This window comes from Oncorhynchus keta, chromosome 23 (assembly GCF_023373465.1).
Source record: "Oncorhynchus keta strain PuntledgeMale-10-30-2019 chromosome 23, Oket_V2, whole genome shotgun sequence".
Lineage (NCBI taxonomy): Eukaryota > Metazoa > Chordata > Actinopteri > Salmoniformes > Salmonidae > Oncorhynchus > Oncorhynchus keta.
The window spans coordinates 14840534-14866309 of record NC_068443.1 but is presented as its reverse complement, the minus strand read 5'-3'; the positions used below and the strand labels follow the sequence as shown (position 1 = coordinate 14866309).

The 25776-nt window shown below is 41.8% G+C and overlaps 1 protein-coding gene across 3 annotated transcripts in view; it reads left to right on the top strand.

Annotated features, from left to right (window-relative positions):
* LOC118401844 (carbonic anhydrase 4-like) overlaps positions 1–22479 on the top strand; it is a 33808-nt gene extending 11329 nt beyond the window's left edge. For 2 of the 3 annotated variants that reach the window (XM_052476506.1, XM_052476507.1), the window contains exon 9: positions 21033–22479. In XM_052476506.1, coding sequence (XP_052332466.1) covers positions 21033–21698 — 666 coding nt within the window. In that variant the 3' untranslated portion in view covers positions 21699–22479. Of the gene's footprint in view, positions 1–10787; positions 18279–21032 lie in introns of those variants that run through there. The other variant, XM_035799464.2, reaches the window with a different exon arrangement.
* Positions 22480–25776: the final 3297 nt, after the last annotated feature.

Below are 25776 nucleotides of genomic sequence, written 5' to 3'. Positions count from 1 at the left end.
AAATATCACATTTACTCAGTACTTTGTTAAAGCACCATTGGCAGTGATTACAGCATTGTGTCTTCTTAGGCATGATGCTACAAGCTCGTCACACCTGTATTTGGGGAGTTTCTCCCATTCTTCTCTGCAGATCCTCTCAAGCTCTTTCAGGTTGGATGGGGATCGTTACTGCACAGCTATTTTCAGGTCACTCCAGAGATGTTCGATCGGGTCAGAGTCCGGGCTCTGGCTGGGCCACTCAAGGACATTCAGAGACATGTCCCAAAGTCTTTCCTGCATTGTCTTGGCTGTGTGCTTCGGGTTGTTGTTCTGTTGGAAGGTGAACCTTCACCCCATTCTGTGGTCCTGAGCGCTATGGAGCAGGTTATCATCAAGAATCTCTTTGTACATTGCTTCGTTCATCTTTGTCTCAATCCTGACTATATATCAGTCCCTGCCGCTGAAAAACATCCACACACCATGATGCTGCCACCACCATGCTTCATCTTAGGGGTGGTGCCAGGTTTCCTCCAGACGTGACACTTGGCATTCAGGCCAAAGTCTTTAGGTGCCTTGTGGCAAACTCCAAGCAGGCTGTCATGTGCCTTTTCCTGGGGATTGGCTTCGATCTGACCACTCTACCATAAAGGCCTGATTGGTGGAGTGCTGCAGAGATGGTTATCCTTCTGGAAGGTTCTTTGTTCTTGGGGACCATCAATATTGCAGAAATGTTTTGGTACCCTGCCCCAGATCTGTGCCTCGACACAATCTTATGCCAGAGCCCTACAGACAATTCCTTCGACCTCATGGCTTGGTTTTGCTCTGACATGCATTGTAAACTCTGGGACCTAATATAGACAGATGTGTGCCTTTCCAAATCACTCCAATCAATTGTAGGAACATCTTGAGGATTATGTTTTTAAGGCTGTAACGTAACAAAATGTGGAAAAAGTCAAGGGATCTGAATACTTTCTGAAGGAACTGTGTATACATATGCTGTATATAGACACTATATATAAAAAAGTATTTGGACACCCCTTCGGCTACTTCAGCCACACCCGTTGCTGACAGGTGTATAAAATTGAGCACACAGCCATGCAATCTCCAAAAACAAACATTGGCAGTAGAAGGGCCTTACTGAAGAGCTCAGTGACTTTTAAAGTGGCACCGTCATAGGATGCCACCTTTCCAACAAGTCAGTTCATCAATTTTCTGCCCTGCTAGAGATGCCCGGTCAACTGTGAGTGCAATTATTGTGAAGTGGAAATGTCTAGGAGCAACAATGGCTCAGCCACCCAAGGTCACAGAACAGGACTGCCGAGTGCTGCAGCGAGTAGCACGTAAAAATCATCTGGTTGTAACACTCACTACCGAGTTTCAAACTGTCTCTGAAAGCAACGTCAGCACAATAACTTTTCATCTGGAGCTTCATAAAAATGAGTTTCCATTCGAGCTGCCACACACAAACCTAAGATCACCATGCGCAATGCCAAGCGTCGGGCTGCAGCGGTGTAAAGCTTTCCGCCATTGGACTCTTGAGCAGCGTAAAAGTGTTCTCCAGAGTCATGAATCATGGTTCACCATCTGTCATTCCGATAGACTAATCTAGGTTTGGCGATGCCAGGAGAACGCTAAGTGTAAAGTTTGGTGATGGAGGAATATCAAATCAAAATCAAATCAAATGTATTTATATAGCCCTTCGTACATCAGCTGATATCTCAAAGTGCTGTACAGAAACCCAGCCTAAGACCTCAAACAGCAAGCAATGCAGGCGTAGAAGCAAGGTGGCTAGGAAAAACTCCCTAGAAAGGCCAAAACCTAGGAAGAAACCTAGAGAGGAACCAAGCTATGTGGGGTGGCCAGTCCTCTTCTGGCTGTGCCGGGTGGCACATTATAACAGAACATGGCCAAGATGTTCAAATGTTCATAAATGACCAGCATGGTCAAATAATAATAATCACAGGCAGAACAGTTGAAACTGGAGCAGCAGCACGGCCAGGTGGCCTGGGGACAGCAAGGAGTCATCATGCCAGATAGTCCTGAGGCATGGTCCTAGGGCTCAGGTCCTCCGAGAGAGAGAAAGAAAGAGAGAAAGAGAGAATTAGAGAGAGCATTATTAAATTCACACAGGACACCGGATAGGACAGGAGAAGTACTCCAGATATAACAAACTGACCCTAGGCCCCGACACAAACTATTGCAGCATAAATACTGGAGGCTGAAACAGGAGGGGTCAGGAGACAATGTGGCCCCATCCGATGATACCCCCGAACAGAGCCAAACAGGAAGGATATAGTGGTCTGGGGCTGTTTTTCATGGTAAGGGCTAGGCCCCTTGGTTCCAGCGAAGGGAAGTTTTAACGCTACTGGTCCTTTGTACTGTAAATCAGTTGGTAGAACATGGTTCTTGTAATATTAGGGTAGTGGGTTCATGTCCCTTGACCACTCATTTGTAAAATGTATGCTTTCATGACTGTACAATGCCTTGCAAAAGTGTTCACCCCCTTGGCGTTTTTCCTAAATGCACAAAATAGTCCAAATTTGTGAAGTGAAATGAAAAAAATTACCTATTTAATGATTTATTTATTTTACGGGTGGTGCGTGCATATGTATTCAGCCCCTTTGCTAAAAATCCCCTAAATAAGATCTGGTGCAACCAATTACCTTCAGAAGTCACATAATTAGTTAAATAAAGTCCACCTGTGTGTCACATGATCTGTCACATGATCTCAGTATATATACACCTGTTCTGAAAGGCTCCAGAGACTGCAACACAACCAAGCAATGGGCACCACCAATCAAGCGGCACTATGAAGACCATGGAGCTCTCCAAAAAGGTCAGGGACAAAGTTGTGGAGTGTGGCGGAAGAATCAGAATTAGTTGTGTAACAGAAAATTAAGATGTCTTATCTGCATAATATGCTTATGTGATATACTTGTTATTAGAATGTATCCCTTCGGACTCTGGTGTTGGCAGTTGCATGTCTTCCCTCAGCTGGGGCTCAGTCACCTGGGGCCCAGAGAGGTCAGACTTATCTTTCACATGTCCCTGGTGCTATGCAGAATATCAGAAAGGGAAGAGGACAGGAGGGAACATTGTCTTCATATGTGAATGTGTCTACCTATTTGTAAACCATGTGAAGGGATGGCGTGATTAATGGGGAACCAATTACTTGTCTCCACAATGTCTGTGCGCCAGTCACTCCCTCCTTTGACATTGGGGATGTGTGTGGCAGTGTCTGGAACCATTGTATGTCATCTCTGATGTTGCACTTATCCTGGGATAGTGTATGACCTAGAGGCTCACTACCCTCAGTGAGTTTGTCCAGGAGTGGGGTCAATAAGTAGTTTTACTTGAGATGGGAGAATCTGGAGTTGACAATTGATTTATGCCATTGGATGAGTTGGTATTTTTGTGCAAAGACGTACCAGGAACGAGTTTGGAACCTCGTCTTAGGGGCCAAACTGAATGATAATTTATAGCGAATGTTATCTGGCTACGGGATACTCAATTCTCATTTAAAACGTCTTACCTTGTGACCTGTTCAAAACATCTGTGGTTTGTTATGTTGACTAGGGGGTGGATCTTGGCTATGAAAGACCTTTGTACTTTTGTCTCACCTCTCTCAACGAATCATCAAAGAGACGGTGTTTAGTTGACAAGTCATTGCTATTGCAAAGCTCTCACTATTAAAGATTTAGTTTAAGTGTAACTCTGGCTTGTGTGATAAGTTTGTCTCTCCTCATTTGATAGTAAAGAAATTAACCACCACGGGAGAAGTACAGATCATGGTTGGGCTTTAAAAAAATATCTGAAACTTTGAACATCCCACAGAGCACCATTAAATCCATTATTACATGTTTTAAAGAATATAGCATCACAGCAAACCTGCCAAGAGAGGGCCACCCACCAAAACTCCCGGACCAGGCAAGGAGGGCATTATTAATCAGAGGCAACAAAGAGACCAACGATAACCCCGAAGGAGCTGCAAAGCTCCATAGCGGAGATTGGAGTATCTGTCCATTGGATCACTTTAAGCCATACACTCCACAGAGCTGGGCTTTACAGAAGAGTGGCCAGAAAAAAGCCATTGCTTCAAGAAAAAAATAAGCAAACACGTTTGGTGTTCACCAAAAGGCATGTGGGAGACTCTCCAAACATATGTAAGAAGGTACTCCCGTCAGATGAGACTAAAATTTAGCTTTTTGGCAGTCAAGGCAAACATTATTTCTGACGCAAACCCAACACCTCATCACCCCGAGACACATCCCCACAGTGAATCATGGTGGCGGCAGCATCATGTTATGGGGATGTTAATCATCGGCAGGATCCGGGAAACTGGTCAAAATTGAAGGAATGATGGATGGCGCTAAATACAGGGAAATTCTTGAGGGAAACCTGTTTCAGTCTTCCAGAAGTTTTAGACTGGAATGGAGGTTCACCTTCCAGCAGAACAATGACCCTAAGCATACTGCTAAAGCAACACTCTAGTTGTTTAAGGGGAAACATTTAAATGTCTTGTTAGGGCCTTGTCAAATCCCAGACCTCAATCCAATTGAGAATCTGTGGTATGACAAAGATTGCGGAACACATCCAACTAGATGGGTCTGGAGCACTTTTGTCTTGAAGAATGGGCAAAAATCCCAATGGCTAGATGTGCCAAGCTTATAGAGACATACCCCAAGAGACTTGCAGCTGTATTTGCTGCAAAAGGTGACTCTGCAAAGTATTGACTTTGGGGGGGGTGAGTAGTTATGCATACTCAAGTTAAATTTTTTTGGTCTTATTTCTTGTTTGTTTCACAATAAAATATATTTTGCATCTTCGAAGTGGTAGGCATTTTGTGTAAATCAAATGATACAACAAAATAGGAAAAATGCCAAGAGGGGTGAATACGTTTGCAAGCCACTGTAAGTCACTTTGGATAAAAGCATCTGCTAAATGGCATATACTATTATACAGTATATTACAATGACATTCTAGACAATTCTGTGCTTCCAACTTTGTGGCAACAGTTTGGGTAAGGTAATGTTAAGCCATGAATCAACCTAGAAGGTCTATTTGTCATGCATGAATCAACCTAGAAGGTCTATTTGTCATGTATGATGAGGGAGAAGTGGGTATTTTTTTAACGATAAAAAAACCCATCCAAAATGACCAGGGGCGCCCCCAATTGGATGGGCACAGCTGGGGGGTGCTTCCTACCCAGCTGTGGACCCCTTGCACCCTCCTAAAGCCATTCAAAACTGTTTCAAAATTTGCTCCTGGTAGCCCGTTCCATTCAACAGGCTCACGGCTGTCCATTTGCAATATGTGTCAATGGGCATTACCATCACAAATTTGACATGCTCAGAAATGCAAAATTGACTGGCCCGATGAACTCGGAATGGCCGGGCAGTGATAGAGGTTCCTCTCCATCGCTCGTTGTGTTGATTTCATCATGTCCCTTTGGTGATGTTTTGTCACTGTTTAAACTTATTGCAAATGTACAAAAGTCAGCCAGCAAGTCAGCGTCCATCAGTCAATAAGATATCATTCTGACACCAACTAACACCAAACCCACTTTGTCCAACCTGGTTAGAAGCCAACTATCACATATTTCAGGGCAAGCCCAAAATTCACAGTGCCTGCCTTCTGTGTAAACCATAATAAAACATAACACACGTAGTTACATTTTAGCTGCAAATCCAGTTCTGACATTATGTGTAGGCGTAGCTGTGTCTACCCCGAATCCCGAGTTTCGGCTCGATAGGTCATTCGGCGCCCGAGCAGACACCTTAATTGGTGCTGAAAATCCACTTTTTCCGTGCTTTGCTACGAGGGCCTTGAATGAGCTATCGGACAGAAACGTTAGGGTCCGTCTCTATGGGCCGAGGCGGTTTCGATGCACTTTTTTCTTGGACATCTGTTGGGAGGAATGTCTGTTTTACAGTTCATGATGGTTTCCTAATCACACATATGAAGTTTAGGAAAGATCTGACCTTTTTAACCCTTCGAAACAGCCCATATTACCCCAATTTAAGGCACTTCCGGTTGACACAGGAAGCTGAAAGTGGACACATCCTCCTTGGGGTAGGCTCTTACAGAATTTAGAATTTTAAGTCTTTTGTACGGTTTCTCGTAAATTACGATAGATACACGGCTGGTTCTTTTTTTCCTGACACTGTAGGTTCATGTACTTTGACGTGAAGCAGTCAAACTAGCGGTCTATTTTCGTTTTTGACCTTTAATCGCAGAAAAATAGCCTTCACTCAAAGTAATGTTTCTTGGTTAATAGCTCATTAGGCCAAACCTATGCTCACCAAGTTTGTCTTCGAAGTCTTTTGGCCATCGTCTTCGAGAGATGGCCATGGTCATGATTGGTGATCTTTTGCAATAAGAAGTCATTCACCATCTGGTGGAATTTACTGGGACAGAGGAAAAATGACCCATTTGAAAATTTTATAAAATGGAAACCAAATGTTCAAGAGACTTGATTTGACGACTTCCCAGAAAATTTGACCCTGGGGCACGGCGAACATTTGCGGACGTCTAGTAAGGTACCGTACATTTGCAATATGGAGATCCTCAATCATACAGCAAATGTCATTTGCGTCCCTTATGTAGGGAAGGCCCTTTCATGTCAAGGTCCCCATGCACAAAGTGAGGTCCATACAGGGATGGTTTTCCAAGATCGGTGTGGAAGAACTTGACTGGCCTGCACAGAGCCCTGACCTCAACCCCATCAAACTCCTTTGGGACGAATTGGAACCCTTTTTGCCAATCGCAGAGGTCAGACGTTTCTTGTAGACGGCCACCAGGTTGGCACACATCTCAGGAGGGATTTTGTCCCACTCCTCTTTGCAGATCTTCTCCAAGTCATTAAGGTTTCGAGGCTGATGTTTGGCAACTCGAACCTTCAGCCCCCTCCACAGATTTTCTTTGGGATTAAGGTCTGGAGACTGGCTAGGCCACTCCAGGACCTTATTGTGCTTCTTCTTGAGCCACTCCTTTGTTGCCTTGGCCATGTGTTTGGGGTCATTGTCATGCTGGAATACCCATCCACGACCCATTTTCAATGCCCTGGCTGAGGGAAGGAGGTTCTCACCCAAGATTTGACAGTACATGGGTCCCGTCATAGTCCATTTGATCTGGTGAAGTTGTCCTGTCCCCTTAGCAGAAAAAGACCCCCAAAGCATAATGTTTCCACCTCCATGCTTGACTGTGGGGGTGGTGTTCTTGGGGTCATAGGCAGCATTACTCCTCCTCCAAACACGGTGAGTTGAGTTGATGCCAAAGAGCTCCACTTTGGTCTCATCTGACCACAACACTTTCACCCAGTTGTCCTCTGAATCATTCAGATGTTCATTGGCCAACTTCAGACGGGCATGTATATGTGCTTTCTTGAGCAGGGGGACCTTGCAGGTGCTGCAGGATTTCAGTCCTTCACGGTGTAGTGTGTTACCAATTGTTTCTTGATGACTACGGTCCCAGCTGACTTGAGATCATTGACAAGATCCTCCCGTGTAGTTCTGGACTGATTCCGCACCGTTCTCACGATCATTGGAACTCCACAAGGTGAGATCTTGCATGGAACCCCAGGCCGAGGGAGATCGACAGTTCTTTTGTGTTTCTTCCATTTGCGAATAATCGCACCAACTGTTGTCACCTTCTCACCAAGCTGCTTGGCAATGGTCTTGTAGCCCATTCCAGCCTTGTGTAGGTCTACAATCTTGTCCCTGACATCCTTGGGGAGCTCTTTGGTCTTGGCCATAGTGGAGAGTTTGAAATCTGATTGATTGCTTCTGTGGGCAGGTGTCTTTTATACAAGTAACAATCTGAGATTAGGAGCACTCCCTTTAAGAGTGTGCTCCTAATCTCAGCTCGTTACCTGTATAAAAGACACCTGGGAGCCAGAAATATTTCTGATTGAGAGGGGGTCAAACACTTATTTCCCTCATTAATATGCAAATCAATTTATAACATTTTTGACATGCGTTTTTCTGGATTTTGTTGTTGTTATTCTGTCTCTCACTGTTCAAATAAACCTAACATTAAAATTATAGACTGATAATTTCTTTGTCAGTGGGCAAACGTACAAAATCAGCAGGGGATCAAATACTTTTTTCCACTCACTGTGTGTGTATGTGTGTGTGTGTGTATATATATATATATATAAAGTGAGTATGTTGGAGCCCATGTACTTATTTTATAACTATATATATATATTACACTACCTTTCAAAAGTTTGGGGTCACTGAGAAATGTCCATGTTTTTGAAAAATAATAATAATAATAATAATAAAATAATAATAAATCTAACATTTTTGTCCATTAAAATAACATCAAATTGATCAGAAATAGAGTGTAGACATTGTTAATGTTGTAAATGACTATTGTAGCTGGAAATGGCTGATTTTGAATGGAATATCCACATAGGAGTACAGAGGACCATTATCAGCAACCTTCACTCCTATCATCCAATGGAATGTTGTGTTAGCTAATCCAAGTTTATCATTTTAAAAGGCTAATTGATCATTAGAAAACCATTTTTCAATTATGTTAGCACAGCTGAAAAATGTTGTTCTGATTGAAGAAGCAATAAAACTGTCCTTCTTTAGACTACTGGAGCATCAGCATTTGTGGGCTTGATTACAGGCTCAAATTGGCCAGAAACAAAGAACGTTCTTCTGAAACTCATCAATCTATTATTGTCTAAGAAATGAAGGCCATTCCATGTGAGACATTGCCAAGAAACTGAAGATCTCGTACAATGCTGTGTACTACCCCATTCACAGAACAGCGCAAACTGGCTCTAACCAGAATAGAAAGAGTGGGAGGCCCCATTGCACAACTGAGCAAGAGGACAAGTAGATTAGAGTGTCTTGTTTGAGAAACAGATGCCTCACAAGTCCTCAACTGGCAGCTTAATTAAATAGTACCTGAAAACACCGGCCTCAACGTGAAGAGGCGACTCTGTGATGCTGGCCTTCTAGGCAGAGTTGCAAAGAAAAATACATATCTCAGACTGGCCAATAAAATATTAAGATGGGCAAAAGAACACAGACACTGGACAGAGGAAGATTGGGGAAAAAAAAGTGTCATGGACAGACAAAGTTTGAGGTGTTCGGATCACGAAGAACATTTGGGAGACACAGAAAAAGTGAAAATATGCTGGAGGAGTGCTTGACGCTATCTGCCAAGCATGGTGAAGGCAATGTGATGGTCTGGGGGTGGTTTGGTGGTGGTAAAATGGGAGATTTGTACAGGGTAAAATGGATCTTGAAGAAGGAAGGCTATCACTCCATTTTGCAACGCCATGCCATACCCTATGGACGGTGCTTAAATGGAGCAAATTTCCTCATACAACAAGACAATGAACCAAACCACAGCTCCAAACTAAGCAATACATTTTTAGGGAAGAAGCAGTCAGCTGGTATTCTGGCTATAATGGTGTGGCTAGCACAGTCACCGGATCTCAACTGTATTGAGCTGTTGTGGGAGCAGCTTCACCCTATGGTACTTAAGAAGTGCCCAGGAAGCCAATCCAACTTGTGGGAGGTGCTTCAGGAAGCATCGGGTGAAATCTCTTCAGATTACCTCAACAAATTGACAACTGGAATGTCAAAGATCTACTTGGCTGTAATTGGTGCAAATGGAGGATTATTTTACGAAAGCAACAGTTTTTTCAATTATAAATCATTATTTATAACCTTGTCAATATCTTCACTATATTTCCTATTCATTTTGCAACTCATTTCATGTATGTTTTCATGGGAAACAAGGACATTTCAAATTGACCCCAAACTGTTGAATGGTACATTTGGGCAGTCTTGGTTTTAAAGAAAAGAACATGCATGCAAAGGTTCATTGGATCCGTTTAAAACTTTGCACATACACTGCTGCCGTCTAGTGGCAACAACAGAATTGCGCTGGGGTGGAATAATACATTATGGCCTTTCTCTTGCATTTCAAAGATGGTACAAAAACATTTACAAAAAAAAGGTTTTTCTTTCTATTATCTTTTACCAGATAAAATGTGTTATTCTCCTACATTAATTTTTACATTTCCACAAACTTCAAAGTGTTTCCTTTTGAAATGGTATCAATAATATGTATATCCTTGCTTCAGGTCCTGAGCTACAGGCAGTTAGATTCATTTTAGGCGAAAATTGAAGAAAAATGGAAGATCCTTAATAGGCAAACATATTATGTTTTATTGATATTTGGAAAGTTTTCGGACCAATTTTTCTGCCGTGAAACAAATATCTGACATATACTTTAGGTTGGATGGAAACCTGGTCTATGTGATTTACTTTATTGATTGGCTCTGCAAGAAGTCATGAACATGATTTGAGCAAGTTGCGCACAGTAGGAAAATAGTCCTGCATCAACTGGAAGTATTAATTGTTATATGAATTATACATTTTGTATAGGGGTTGGTAAATTTTCTGTAAGGAAAATCAACTCTGAAATGTTTAAGCGGAAATTAAACTTTATAAGCCTTTTAAAATATTGAAGACCGTACAAGTTTGCATGTTTTACTCTGCAGGAAGGATCCTGCAACAGCAGGATGATCAAATTAAGATATGGCCTCTGTACACACATTTCAGAAATGTGTCTTGTTTTGATCCAATGCAATGATATGCATTAAAGTTGTTTTTGTGATCTATTTATTTATTTGGAGAGCAATTTGCCTCAGTTGATTTCACGTTACTTTGCAGATCAGCTGAAACTAGATGTTGAACTGACAGTGGGTAAACCATTGGGCCACCCTGATGTCATACTTACGTCTATGATCCAGTAATTAATTAACCTTTTCCACTCAGATTGATCTATTCAGCACAACATTGCACATTGACCACAACTCCACCTCTGACTTGATGACCAACGTCTTCAGAAACAAAAAGCCTGTCAACGGCCGGGTGGTGACAACCCAGGGCAGCTCATCCACAGCCCTGCCACCGTCGGGAGCCTCCACAACGAACTCCTCTCTGGGCCTCATGGCCCTGGCCTGGATGCTGCTGATGGTTTAGTGTCTGAGTAACGCCTTACCTGAAGTGCATTGCCATGTCTCCCTTAACCCTCAAGCAACCAACGTATTTTACATGCGCCAATTACCAACTTGGGTCAAATTTACCCAAAGGAGAAACTGCTGGAAAAAGCAACAATCATAGAAAAATACAATCTTATTAAAACATGATTATTTAGACATGTAATTCATGTTGTCTGAAATAAATAGTACTTATTTTAGCTAGATTTCATAAAAGAAAATATAAAATGTTCCTGTATATAAAGTGCTGTATGTTTCCAAAGTACAATCCATATTATTTCCATGGAAGTACAAGGCTAATTTAACATAATTTGATAAAAGTATAATTTACTTTTCAGAATGTAAGTAAATATTAATGTTTTCATATTTATCTGGTAAAACAACTACCAATTAAAAGGGTAGTACACAAATTCTAAATATACTTAATTTTATTGACACAAAGTCATTAAATTCACTTCAAAAAGTGATCCTGAGAGACGTTGACTTAAGAGATTGCTTAGTTTTCTTTATTTACTTACTCCACAGCCAGCACCAGCATCACTGTTGGTGAAACAATGGGTGTGGTGGGTGCTATGGCAGCATTTTTCAGAAAGCACCCTCAAATCCTCTGTCAGTTCAAACCAAATAATAGCATAGCATCCACAATGCCAAAATATGTTGCACATATACAATATTGTAGGATATTATAAGAATTCTGGTATTTCTATAACATTTTCAGTAGAAATGTACTTTTTCTGAGAATCCACACCAATGCAAACTATGTATCCATTCAGAGGGTAGCTGGTTTGTGTATTACAGTTCTAAGTATTCATAACATTGACAGACATTTATGAGCTGGTTTGACTGCAACTAAGCATACAGTGGGGCAAAAAAAGTATTTAGTCAGCCACCAATTGTGCAAGTTCTCCCACTTAAAGATGAGAGAGGCCTGTAATTTTCATCATAGGTACACTTCAACTATGACAGACAAAATGAAAAAAAGAAAATCACATTTTAGGATTTTTGAATGAATTTATTTGCAAATTATGGTGGAAAATAAGTATTTGGTCAATAACAAAAGTTTATCTCAATACTTTTTTATATACCCTTTGTTGGCAATGACAGAGGTGAAACGTTTTCTGTAAGTCTTCACAAGGTTCTCACACACTGTTGCTGGTATTTTGGCCCATTCCTCCATGCAGATCTCCTCTAGAGCAGTGATGTTTTGGGGCTGTTGCTGGGCAACATGGACTTTCAACTCCCTCCAAAGATTTTCTATGGGGTTGAGATCTGGAGAATGGCTAGGCCACTCCAGGACCATGATATGCTTCTTACGAAGCCATTCCTTCGTTGCCCTGGCGGTGTGTTTGGGATCATTGTCATGCTGAAAGACCCAGCACGTTTCATCTTCAATGCCCTTGCTGATGGAAGGAGGTTTTCACTCAAAATCTCACGATGCATGGCCCCATTCATTCTTTCCTTTACACGGATCAGTCGTCCTGGTCCCTTTGCAGAAAAACAGCCCCAAAGCATGATGTTTCCACCCCCATGCTTCACAGCAGGTTCTTTGAATGCAACTTAACTCATCGTGTTTGGAGGACAAAGAATGCTGAGTTTTTACCAAAAAGTTATATTTTGGTTTCATTTGACCATATGACATTGTCCCAATCTTCTTCTGGATCATCCAAATGCTCTCTAGCAAACTTCAGACGGGCCTGGACATGTACTGCCTTAAGCAGGGGGACACGTCTGGCACTGCAGGATTTGAGTCCCTGGCGGCGTAGTGTGTTACTGATGGTAGGCTTTGTTACTTTGGTCCCAGCTCGCTGCAGGTCATTCCCTAGGTCCCCCCGTGTGGTTCTGGGATTTTTGCTCACCGTTCTTGTGATCAGTTTGACCCCACGGGGTGAGATCTTGCGTGGAGCCCCAGATCGAGGGAGATTATCAGTGGTCTTGTATGTCTTCCATTTCCTAATAATTGCTCCCACAGTTGATTTCTTCAAACCAAGCTGCTTACCTATTGCAGATTCAGTCTTCCCAGCCTGGTGCAGGTCTACAAATTTATTTCTGGTGTCCTTTGACAGCTCTTTGGTCTTGGCCATAGTGGAGTTTGGAGTGTCACTGTTTGAGGTTGTGGATAGGTGTCTTTTATACGGGTAACAAGTTCAAACAGGTGCCATTAATACAGGTAATGAGTGGAGGACAGAAGAGCCTCTTATAGAATAAGTTACACGTCTGTGAGAGCCAGAAGTTTTGCTTGTTTGTAGGTGACCAAATACTTATTTTCCACCATAATGGATTTTTTTAAAATCATTTTGTCTGTCATAGTTGAAGTGTAACCTATGATGACAATTACAGGCCTCTCATCTTTTTAAGTGAGAGAACATGCACAATTAGTGGCTAACTAAATACTTTTTTGCCCCATTGTATATCTAAGGTCGTGTTGATTTTGTACACGGTCTTACCTAGTTATAACCATAGGTCAGTACATAAGGTGCTCCTTCTCTGCAGTTGATCTGTTTATCTGGTCAAAATCACTGATACAGTTCTACCTCCATCTGATGATCTGTATAACTTATTGTTATGTAACCAGAGAAACTTGGATTCAAATAAAGACGCATGTCCCCTAGAATAGCTACTTTTCGGAGTATACACACTAATGCTCTGAATCTACAAAGAGAGCTGTATATCGGAGTTCTGTATTGCGTTTCTATCAAATCGTTATTGGGAGATGTTTATACAGTGGGGAGAACACATGCAAATTAATTACTTAAAAATCATACAATGTGATTTTCTGGATGTTTGTTATAGATTCCGTCTCTCACAGCTGAAGTGTACCTATGATAAAAATGACAGACCTCTACATGCTTTGTAAGTAGGAAAACCTGCAAAATCGGCAGTGTATCAAATACTTGTTCTCCCCACTGTATATACAAAACAAGATAATGTTGGTTTTGTACTTACGATGCGTGGTATATAATAGTACAATTTTAGGTAATTACATGGGGAGCTACAGTACATTCAGAAAGTATTCAGACCCATTCGGTTTTTCCACATTTTGTTATGTTACAACCCTTATTCTAAAATTTATTAAATTGTTAATTTTCCTCATCGATCTACACACTACCCCATAATGACAAAGCAAAAACAGGTTTGTAGGCATTTTACCAAATTGATAAAAATACAAATTAAAATATAACATTTGCATAAGTATTCAGACCCTTTATTCAGTAATTTGTGGAAACACTTTTGGCTGAAATTAAAGCCTTGGGATTTCTTGGGTATGATGCGACAAGCTTGGCAAAACTGTATTTGGGGAGATTCTCCCTTCTCTGCAGATCCTCTCAAGTTCTGTCATGTTGGGTGGGGCGCATCGCTGCACTTCCTGCACTGCCGTTCAAACGTTTGGGCTCGCTTAGAAATGTCCTTGTTTTTTAAATTACATTTTAAAAATTGTCAATTTTTACAATAACATCAAATTGATCAGAAATACAGTGTAGACATTTTTAATGTTGTAAATGATTATTGTAGTTGTAAATTATTATTGTAGCTGGAAACGGCTGATTTTGAATGGAATATCTACAGTTGAAGCCTGAGGTTTACATACACCGCAGCCAATTACATTTAAACTCAGTTTTTCCTGACAATTCCTGACCTATCTTAGGTCAGTTAGGATCACCACTTCATTTTAAGAATGCGAAAGGTCAGAATAACGGTAGACAGAATGATTTATTTCAGCTTTTATTTATTTCATCACATTCCCAGTGGGTCAGAAGTTCACACAGACTCAATTACTATTTGGTAGCATTGCCTTTAAATTGTTTAACTTGGGTCAAACGTTTCGGCTAGCCTTCCACAAGCTTCCCACAATACGTTGGGTGAATTTTGGCCCATTCCTCCTGTCAGAGCTGGTGTGACTGAGTCAGGTTTGTAGGCCTCCTTGCTCACACACACTTTTTCAGTTCTGCCTACAAGTTTTCCATAGGACTGAGGTCAGGGCTTTGTGATGGCCACTCCCAATACCTTGACTTTGTTGTCCTTAAGCCATTTTGCCACAACTTAGTAAGTATGCTTGGGGTCATTCTCCATTTGGAAGACCCATTTGCGACCAGGCTTTAACTTCCTGACTAATGTCTTGAGATGTTGCTTCAATATATCCACATAATTTTCCTACCTCATTGTTAGGAGTGTGTATTGGAGGCGAAGACAGGTGCAGGAGAGCAGAATGTAGTGAACAGGTGCACTTTTTAATTCCGGTCAAAATGACAGTACAAAATACAAAATAATAAATGTGCACAAAACATGGAACATAGCCAAAAAGTAATGCACGTATCAAAATACACGTAACACAAATGATCCTACACAAAGACATGATGGGGAACAGAGGAATACATTCATATGAATTGATTGGGGAACCAGGTGTGCAGAGAACAAGACAAACCAAATGGATACCTGAAAAATGGAGCGGCTATGGCTAGAAAGCCGGTGATGTCGACCGCTGAATGCTGCCCGAACAAGGAGAGGAGCCGACTTTGGGGGAAGTCGAGACACTCATGATGCCCCACAACATGATGCTGCCACCCCCGTGCTTCACAGTTGGGATGGTGTTCTTGCAAGCCTCCCCCTTTTCCTCCAAACATAACAATGGTCATTATGACCAAACAGTTCTATTTTTGTTTCATCAGACCAGAGGACATTTCTCCAGAAAGTGCAATCTTTGTCCCCATTTGCAGTTGCAAACCGTAAGTCTGGCTTTTTGCTCCCAAGGATGAACCAGACTTGTGGAGGTCTCAATTTTTTTTGTGAGGTCTTGGCTGATTTCATTTGATTTTTCCATGATGTCAAGCAAAGAGGCACTGAGTTTGAAGGTAGGCCTGGAAATACATCCACAGGTACACCTCCAATTAACTGATGTCAATTAGCCTATCAGAAGCTTATAAAGCCATTTTCCAAGCTGTTTAAAGGCACAGTCAACTTAGTGCATGTAAACCTCTGACCCACTGGAATTGTGATACAGTGAAATAATCTGTCTGTAAACAATTGTTGGAAAAATGACGTGTCATGCACAAAGTAGATGCCCTAACCCACTTGCCAAAACTATAGTTTGTTAACAAGATATATGTGGAGTGGTTGAAAAACGAGTTTTGATGACTCCAATGTAAGTGAAGCGGCAACTCTGGGATGTTGGCCTTCTAGGCAGAGTTCCTCTATCCAGGGTCTGTTATTTTGCCCATCTTAATCTTTTATTTTTATTGGCCAGTCTGAGATATGGCTTTTTCTTTGCAACTCTGCCTAGAAGGCCAACATCCCAGAGTCGCCATTTCACTGTTGACGTTGAGACTGGTGGTTGCGGGTACTATTTAATGAAGCTGCCAGTTGAGGACTTGTGAGGCATCTGTTTCTCAAACTAGACACAATAATGTACTTGTCCTCTTGCTCAGTTGTGCACTGGGGCCTCCAACTCCTCTTTCTATTCTGGTTAGAGCCAGTTTGCGCTGTTCTGTGAAGGGAGTAGTACACAGCGCTGTATCAGATCATCAGTTTTTTTACAATTTCTCGCATGGAATAGCTTTCATTTCTCAGATCAAATGTAGACTGAGGAGTTTCAGAAGAAAGTTCTTTGTTTCTGGCTATTTTGAGACTGCAATTGAACCCACAAACGCTGATGCTCCAGACACTCAAGCAGTCTAAAGAAGGCCAGTTTTATTGCTTATTCATTCAGAACAACAGTTTTCAGCTGTGCTAACATAATTGCAAAAAGGGTTTTCCAATGATCAATTAGCCTTTTAAAATGAAAAACTTGGATTAGCTAACACATCGTGCCATTGGAACACAGGAGTGATGGTTGCTGATAATGGGCCTCTGTACGCCTGTGTAGATATTCCATAAGAAATCTGCTGTTTCCAGCTACAATAGTCATTTACAACATTAACAATGTCTACACTGTATTTCTGATCAATTTTATGTTATTTTAATGCACAATGTTTTTGCTTTTCTTTCAAAATCAAGGGCGTTTCTCAGTGACCCCAAACTTTTGAACGGTGGTGTATTTTAAGGTCTTTCCAGACATGTTTGATCAGGTTCAAGTCCAGACTCTGCCTGGGCCACTCAAAGACATTCAGAAACTTGTCACAGGCCACTCCTGCATTGTCTTTGCTGTGTCTGTGTCCTGTTGGAAGATTACCCTTCGCCCCAGTCTGAGGTCCTGAGCACTATGGAGCTGGTTTTCATCAATGATCTCTCTATACTTTTCTCCGTTCATCTATCCCTCAATCCTGACTAGTCTCCCTGTCCCTGCTGCTGAAAATCATACCCATTGCATTATGCTGCCACCATCATGCTTCACCATAGGGATGGTACATGTTTCCTCCAGATGTGACGCTTGACGTACAGGCCAAAGTGTTCAATCTTGGTTTCATCAGACCCGAGAATCTTGTTTATCATGGTCTGATGCCTTCTGCCAAACTCCAAGTGGGCTTTCAATTGCCTTTTACTGAGGAGTAACATCTGTCAGTCCACTCTACCATAAAGGCTTGATTGATAGAGTGCTGCAGATTTGTGAGAATGACCATTGGGTTCTTGGTCACCTCCCTGACCAAGACCCTTCTCCCTCGATTGCTCAGTTTGGCTGGGCGGCCAGCTCTTGGAAGAGTCTTGATGGTTCCATACTCCTTCCATTTAAGAATTATGGAGGCCACTATGATCTTGGGAACCTTCAATGCTGTAGACATTTTTTGGTACCCTTCCCGAGATCCGTAACTTGACACAATTCTGTCTTTGAGCTCTAAGGACAATTCCTTCGACCTCATGGCTTGGTTTTTGCTCAAAAATGCACTGTCAACTGTTGGACCTTATATAGACAGGTGTGTGCCGTTCCAAATAATTTCCTATTCATTTAATTTACCACAGGTGGACTCCAATCAAGTTGTAGAAACATGTCAAGGATGATCAATGGAAACAGGATTTATCTGAGCTCAATTTCGAGTCTCATAGCAAAGGGTCTGAATACTTATGTAAATAAGGTATTTCTGTATTTAAATGTTTCTTTATTAGCACAAATGTATAAAAAACAGTTTTCGCTTTGTCATTATGGGGTATTGTGTGTAGATTGAGGAATTAATTTGATATTTTTTTTGTAAAAGGCTGTAACGTAACAATGTGGAAAATAATCAAGGGGTCTGAATATTTCCCGAATGCACTGTATATCTGTGAATTCTTACTGATACATGTCGCCCTTCACCCTCTGGTGCAATGGATAACTTGTAATTAAAGTTTTTCTCCAGAAAGACCTTGATGCAAATGAAGTTCCTTTTTATCAAATGGCTATCGGCTGAATTAGTGTGTTTTGTGTTGGGGTAAAAATGACCCCAAAGTACTTTAATTTAAAAAATAAGTCCATATTGATACAGAAACACTATACAATTGTATAGATTTGTTAAGAACAAGTTGATTGAAAAAGTCATGAGAAATTTGAAGAATTTAATAAACCACCTTTGGGCTATGATCAAAATATATACGCTTCTTGGGTCAAAGTGACCCGTCGGTAGCTTGAGGATTAAAGGGATGTTGAAATGATGTCAGCTATAGAATGACAAGCCAATTGATGAACATTTGAAAACTGCCATTTCTCGTGAAGTGGAATAGGCAAAAACGGTTTTAGCCATTCCTTTAGTCATTGCAGTTTTGCCAGTTGTCATAAACGGTCATCTTATGTAAATGTAAATGTATCTTATGTCAACAGCAGTGTAGAAGCCTTACGGTTGTGGTGGTAGACTTCAGTTTTATACCTCAATGTGCCTAAATTAACTTGCCACATTTGCACAATTGCCTCCATGAATTATGTATATTTAGTAATGCTGCGTTGGTAGCCAAGTGGGAGCTGGGAATGAATAAATACCAGTTAGATGCATTCACGTGCTTTGAACTCCTTAGCCGATTGGCTAATTGCCAACAAGCTGTGTTAACCATAAACTAAAAGAACATCTATCATGCTTGTAAAGAAATGATAGGGTAAAAGAAACATTCATATATTGCTTTTTATAAAGAATGTTTTGTTACATTTAACTGCTGAAAATTATGTTATTGAGGTCAGTTCCTTCCAGTATCTCAGTTGGTAGAGCATGGTGCTTATAATGGTAGGATAGTGGGTTCAATTCCTGGGACCACCCGTATGTATAATGTATGCACGCATGACTGTAAGTCGCTTTGCATAAAAAATGTCTGCTAAATGATATACATTTCTATATTAGGTGATGTCAGCACGTGGGAGAAGTTGGAGCCCAGGGATGATAGATGATTTTCCCGCTCGTAATTACCAGTTGGAGGGTCGTTCAAGTGATTTTCCCCAGTCGTATGTTGGATATTCCCACTTCCTCCTTGGTTATGAACGCAGCATTAGGGAGGTACTATTATCCTTTATTTCAGACTCTTCTCCCTTTTATGTGAATCACTGATCAACCCTGTTGTTCAGAGGGATCATTTGAGTCGCCTCCCACTGGGCTCACACTGGTTGAATCAAAATGGTTTCCACGTCAATGCAATGAAATTGTGTTGAACCAATGTAGAATAGACATTGAATTGACATCTGTTCCCAGTGGGCTGGCCAGGTGGCAATGCCTGTGAGCCTGCCAGAGACAGGTTGGTGCTGATGTTGATTGTTTTTATCTTTCTTACCGAACCAGCACTACTTGTTTATTGTATTTTATTGTGTATACAATTACTATGCTGGACAAACAAGTGAAAATTATTCAATATTTTTTTATAATTATGTAATTGATTGTTGATTCTTGTCTCGAGTAATCTGTCCCAGGTACTAAATGAAAGTGTTCCTTTTAGACAAGTTTACGGTTGACCCTCCTTGTTTCGTTCAATTTGTATTCCGTTTGGTGCCTACAGTAGTAGTGAATACGACCCATGCTTCTGAAAGTAGTGTTGGGTGGCTAGTAGGGAGCACTCATCCCTCTGATCTAAATGTTATCTGACAGGGAGCACTGCCCTGCAAAGAGTCCTCATTTGACATTAAACTGAGTTCCTGTCTCTGGCCTTTCTACATCCCATTACACTTATACCAAGACTGGGGCTCTTAACCCTGGTTTCTAACATGGCTGCTCATCATAAAATACCATTGTGGTGAAAAAATTCCCCTCTGGTTGGATCCCCAACTTCAATGGTTGGCATTGTTCATCTGAATGGTATTGTTAATGTGAATGCATTATTTAATCTATTCAAGCCAGTATCAGCATCAGGTCAGGATGACCCAGATACTTGCTATAAGCTTTTCAAAGAAGGGATTTTAAATGTTCATGAAACAATGCCTCAACAAAAGCTCCCATGACAACCAGCTAAATATTGTGAAGGAAAAGGTGTTCAATTTCAAACCACGAAAACAAATTCCTGTCTGTTGTTATAGTGACAATAGTGGGTGGTTCATTTGTCCTTGTTGTTTTTGTTTGCTTGGAAAGGGATTTTGTGTTCATGCACTTGATCCCTTTGATGTAATTAATAAGAATGGATTACATGTTAAGAACATTTATTAATAGTATTGCACCTCAAAGAGAAGAGCTGGGCTTCGTGCTTGGCAATACAATATATTGTTTTAGGATTAGAATCATTCCACATTGTGCATTTTTTATTTTTTATTCTTGATTCATGAAAACATGTGGATAGGCATTTGAAATTAAACTGTTTATGTCACGTTCTGTCCATCGTTCGTATGTGTTTTCCTTGTTTTAGTGTTGGTCAGGACGTGAGCTGGGTGGGCATTCTATGTTGTGTGTCTGGTTAGTCTATTTCTATGTTTAGCCTGATATGGTTCTCAATCAGAGGCAGGTGTTAGTCATTGTCTCTGATTGGGAACCATATTTAGGTAGCCTGTTTTGTGTTGGGTTTAGTGGGTGATTGTTCCTGTCTATGTGTTTGCACCAGATAGGACTGTTTAGGTTTTCACGTTTCTTGTTTTGTATAGTCTGTTCATGTATAGTAGTCTTTATTAAAAACATGAATAACCACCACGATGCATTTTGGTCCGCCTCTCTTTCACCAGAAGAAAACCCTTACAGAATCACCCACCAACCAAGGACCAAGCGGTGTGGTAAACAGAGGCAGCAGCAGCAGGAGAAGCAACAGGTGCAGCAGGAGCAACAGCAGCAGCAAAGGCAGCAGCAGGAGAAGCAACAGAGGCAGCAGCAGCAGTGGGAGAGGCTGCACTATTTGGATAAATGGACTTGGGAGGAGATCCTTGACGGAAAAGGACCCTGGGCAGAGCCAGGGGAATATTGCCGTCTGCCCAGCGCCGTCTGAGCTACCAGTCTGCCCAGCGCACTCTGAGCTACCAGTCTGCCCAGCGCACTCTGAGCTACCAGTCTGCCCAGCGCCCTCTGAGCTACCAGTCTGCCCAGCGCCGCCATTGCTGCCAGTCTGCCCAGCGCCGCCAGTCTGCCAGGATCTGCCAGTCGGCCAGGATCAGCCAGGATCTGCCAGTCTGCCAGGATCAGTTAGATCCTCTATTCAGCCAGGATCCGCCAGTGTGCCAGGATCTGCCAGAACTGCCAGGATCTGCCAGATCTGCCAGGATCTGCCAGAACTGCCAGTCAGCCAGGATCCGCCAGTCTGCCAGGATCCGCCAGTCTGCCAGGATCCGCCAGTCTGCCAGGATCCGCCAGATCCGCCAGTCGGCCAGGATCAGCCAGGATCTGCCAGGATCAGTTAGATCCGCCATTCTGCCAGGATCCGCCAGTCTGCCAGGATCCACCAGTCTGCCAGGATCCGCCAGATCTGCTAGTCAGCCAGGATCTGCCAGTCAGCCAGGATCTGCCGGAACCACCAGCCAGCCAGGATCTGGTAGATCCATCAACCTGCCTGAGCTTCCCCTCGGTCCCGAGCTTCCCCTCGGTCCCGAGCTTCCCCTCGGTCCCGAGCTTCCCCTCGGTCCCGAGCTTCCCCTCGGTCCCGAGCTTCCCCTCGGTCCCGAGCTACCTCAGTCCAGTGGGGCCCGTTAGGTTTCCTAGGCCAAGGTTAGAGGCGAGGGTCGCCACTCAAGGGACACTAAGGAGGTGGACCAAGACAATTATGGAGTGGGGTTCACGTCCAGCGCCAGAGCCGCCACCGCGGACAGATGCCCACCCAGACCCTCCCCTATAGGTTTAGGTTGTGCGTTCGGAGTCCACACCTTGGGGGGGGTTCTGTCCATCGTTCGTATGTGTTTTCCTTGTTTTAGTGTTGGTCAGGACGTGAGCTGGGTGGGCATTCTATGTTGTGTGTCTGGTTTGTCTATTTCTATGTATGGCCTGATATGGTTCTCAGAGGCAGGTGTTAGTCATTGTCTCTGATTGGGAACCATATTTAGGTAGCCTGTTTTGTGTTGGGTTTTGTGGGTGATTGTTCCTGTCTCTGTGTTTGCACCAGATAGGACTGTTTAGGTTTTCACTTTTCTTGTTTTGTATAGTCTGTTCATGTATAGTCGTCTTTATTAAAAACGTGAATAACCACCACGATGCATTTTGGTCCGCCTCTCTTTCACCAGAAGAAAACCCTTACAGTTTAGAAAATATATGGAATGAAAATGGACATGAATGAACAAAACAGTATAATTTGGGTGAACTATCAAGTGCATTTCTTTAATCGCAAAATTTAGTTACAAAATTAGCAGTTGTTGAAAACATTTTCAGACGCAACGAGGGAGGCCGGATATTCTACCCTCCTTTGCTCAGCACTGTAGAACAATGTTAAGAATATGAATGTCCTTGTTCTCTGGGCAGTGTTTTCTTTGACATTTGAGGAGGCTGCAGGCAACAACTATTGTACAACACTGATCTGTGTAACACAATGGAGAGTTTGTCTGCACAACAAAATGGAAACATAGATCTTCAGGAATAGTAAACATGAGGGAGAGCTAGAGAAAGGGTTTATTGTCAAGTGGAGACAGTTCATGTTGCTGTTTTTTTTTATTTAACCTTTATTTAACTTGGCAAATCAGTTGAACAAATTCTTATTTTATAATGACTGCCTACCCCGGCCAAACCTTCCCCTAACCCAGACCATGCTGGCCAATTGTGCACAGCCCTATGGGACTCCCAATCACAGTCAGTTGTGATACAGCCCGGGATCAAACCAGGGTTTTTAGTGACACCTCTAGCACTGAGATGCAGTGCCTTAGACCGCTGTGCCACTCAGGAGCCCCTGTTACATTATTGCATATGTTTTATACTATAGCTCATTTTCTATCTAACATTTCTAACAGGAAAAGTCAGCAAGAACAATGATGTTCAGCTAAATTAAATGGTTTCGACACCATTCAATATCTTTCACCGTTAAATGAATTCACGAATTTCAGCCCATCTAACATCCTGACAAAATAATTGGGAGCTCAAAGTTAAATTGCAATTGAAGGCAAAAAGCCCTGGAGCAGATACAGATATACACTGATGTTGGGACTTTGACAAACGTATCAGTGAGTGAATGATCATGAAAACACACAATATTGATGGCTATAGCTATGCTCAACAAGTATCCCACTGGGCACAGATGTCAATTCAACACCTATTCCATGTTGGTTCAACTTAATTTAAATGTAATTACGTGGAAACAATGTTGATTCAACCAATGTGTGCCTAGTGGGATATTATTATTCTGGTTTATTCTATCAAGCTCTTTTTGTGATATTTTACATTGCCTTGCTGGCTCACTAAGTAATCAATCCTACAATGATATCTACGATGACGTAGACAATAACAATTTGATTACGTGTTTCATCTGAAGTAGGATTCTTAAATGGAAAGAAGCCTTTTTCTGGTGCGAACAACTTTTCATGATGTGGTTGGGAAATGAGTGTTCAACGGTGCACTACTTGTGACCAGAGCACTATTAGGCCCTGGTCAAAAGTGGTCCTCTAAATAGGGAGTAGGGTGTTATTTGGGACAGGCCCTCTGTTTGGGTATTCCTCACTGTATTCAGACATGTCTTGAATCAAAAGGCTGCAATTTGAACACACACAATCAATTAACTCGGTTGTCAAAGACCAATATCCCTTGAGGAAATGGAGGCCAGGCTTGAGTAGGTTACTGTCTAAATGTTTTATTTATTTTATTGTCACATACACCAGATAGGTGATTTGGAATGTGTTGTTTTATGCCAGATGCCAGATTTTTCACCTTGTTGGCCCGGTTATTCAATCCAGTGACTTTCAATTTACTGGCCCAATGCTCTAACCGCTAGGTTACCTGACAACCGTACAGTTACAATACCTGTCCACAATTGTAATCCGTAACGTTTGGATTATCCAAACGCAGTAATGTAATCTGATTACTTTCCAAACTAAATCAAAAGGATCCATCAAACACATTTGGTGTGTCAATATAGTGGTCTCTGACTTGTCAGACTCGCTCAGGTGGAACAAACTTAAACTTGCTTGCATTTTCACTGCTGATTTTGAATATCATTGATAAAACAGAAATGTGTACAAATGTATTTTTCGCAAACATCCTTTATTTTTGTGACCTTTTTTGTCCTTTATTTTCATTGGGGGTGGGGGGTTACAGGTATAATGTCACTTCAGTATGAATAATCCAGGAGACAGATGCAGGAATGCGTAATCGTTTTTTTTTATTGTACCCAAATTACAGCATGCCATGTAAAGGCACGGAACGAAGACCAAATAAACACTATACAAAAACACAGGGTTGAAGCCCAAACAAAAGAGAGAGGAGTACCTCGAAAAAATAACACATGCGCACGATGATTAACACACGGGACGGGACCTGTAATCATCTGCGCAAATCCTCAATGGCACGAAAGCCAAAACACACAGCACAGGCACTCACACGCACCAACGGACATAGTAACAATAATCAACAGCAACATGGTCAACAAAGGGCACACTTATACAATTACTAATCAGTGGGAATAGGGGACAGGTGTGCATAACGAAAGTTCTGGAGGGATCCGTGATATATACAAATTCATATAATTATATAATCACTTAATATTTACCTGTGGGCTGCCACTCACAAAGAAAAAAAAGGCAGATAAATACAGTACATTACAGAGTTTATAATTGTTTTAGAATATGTTTAGTATGTAAAAGAAAAGAAACTAAAAGGATTACGTGTTGCATATCAAGTAAGATTCTTAAATGTAAAGAAGCCTCATTCTGGTGCCCATCCCAGTCCCCCAGAAAACCCTCCCCATACCACCACTTCCCTGTGGATCTGAAATCAAAGAAGGTAAAAAATATGAATATATACAGTACTGTCATACCTTAAGGGAAGATTTCAGCAGTTGCTGTATGGTTAGTGAGAAAGTCCATATTGCAAATGTACGGTCCCTTACTAGACGTCCGAAATCGTTTGTAAAATTTGCGGACGGCGTCGGGCCGAGCGGCAGGGCCGGACCTACCAGGAAGTCATCAAATGAACTTTGTCGGACATTCGGTTTCCGTTTTACAAAAATAATATGATTTTGGTAATTTTTCCGCTGTCCCGGAATATCCCACAAGAGGGCATAAGCAATCATATTGCTATTGGACAAAACATCACGATTCACGACGGGGCCTTATCTCGAAAACTGAAAATATTTCGAAGCCGAAACTCGGTGAGCGTAGGTTTGGCATAATGGACAGTTGGCCCTGAACAAGATGGCGTCTAGTCCTCAACGGTTTTTGAGTTATGGCCATTTATCTGGGATTAAAGGTCCAAAATGAAAATAGAGAAATTATTTGTCCACTTCACGTGAAAGTCAAGGAGCCTCCGGTGTCAATAAAAAAAGAACCAGCCATTTATCTATCGTCATTT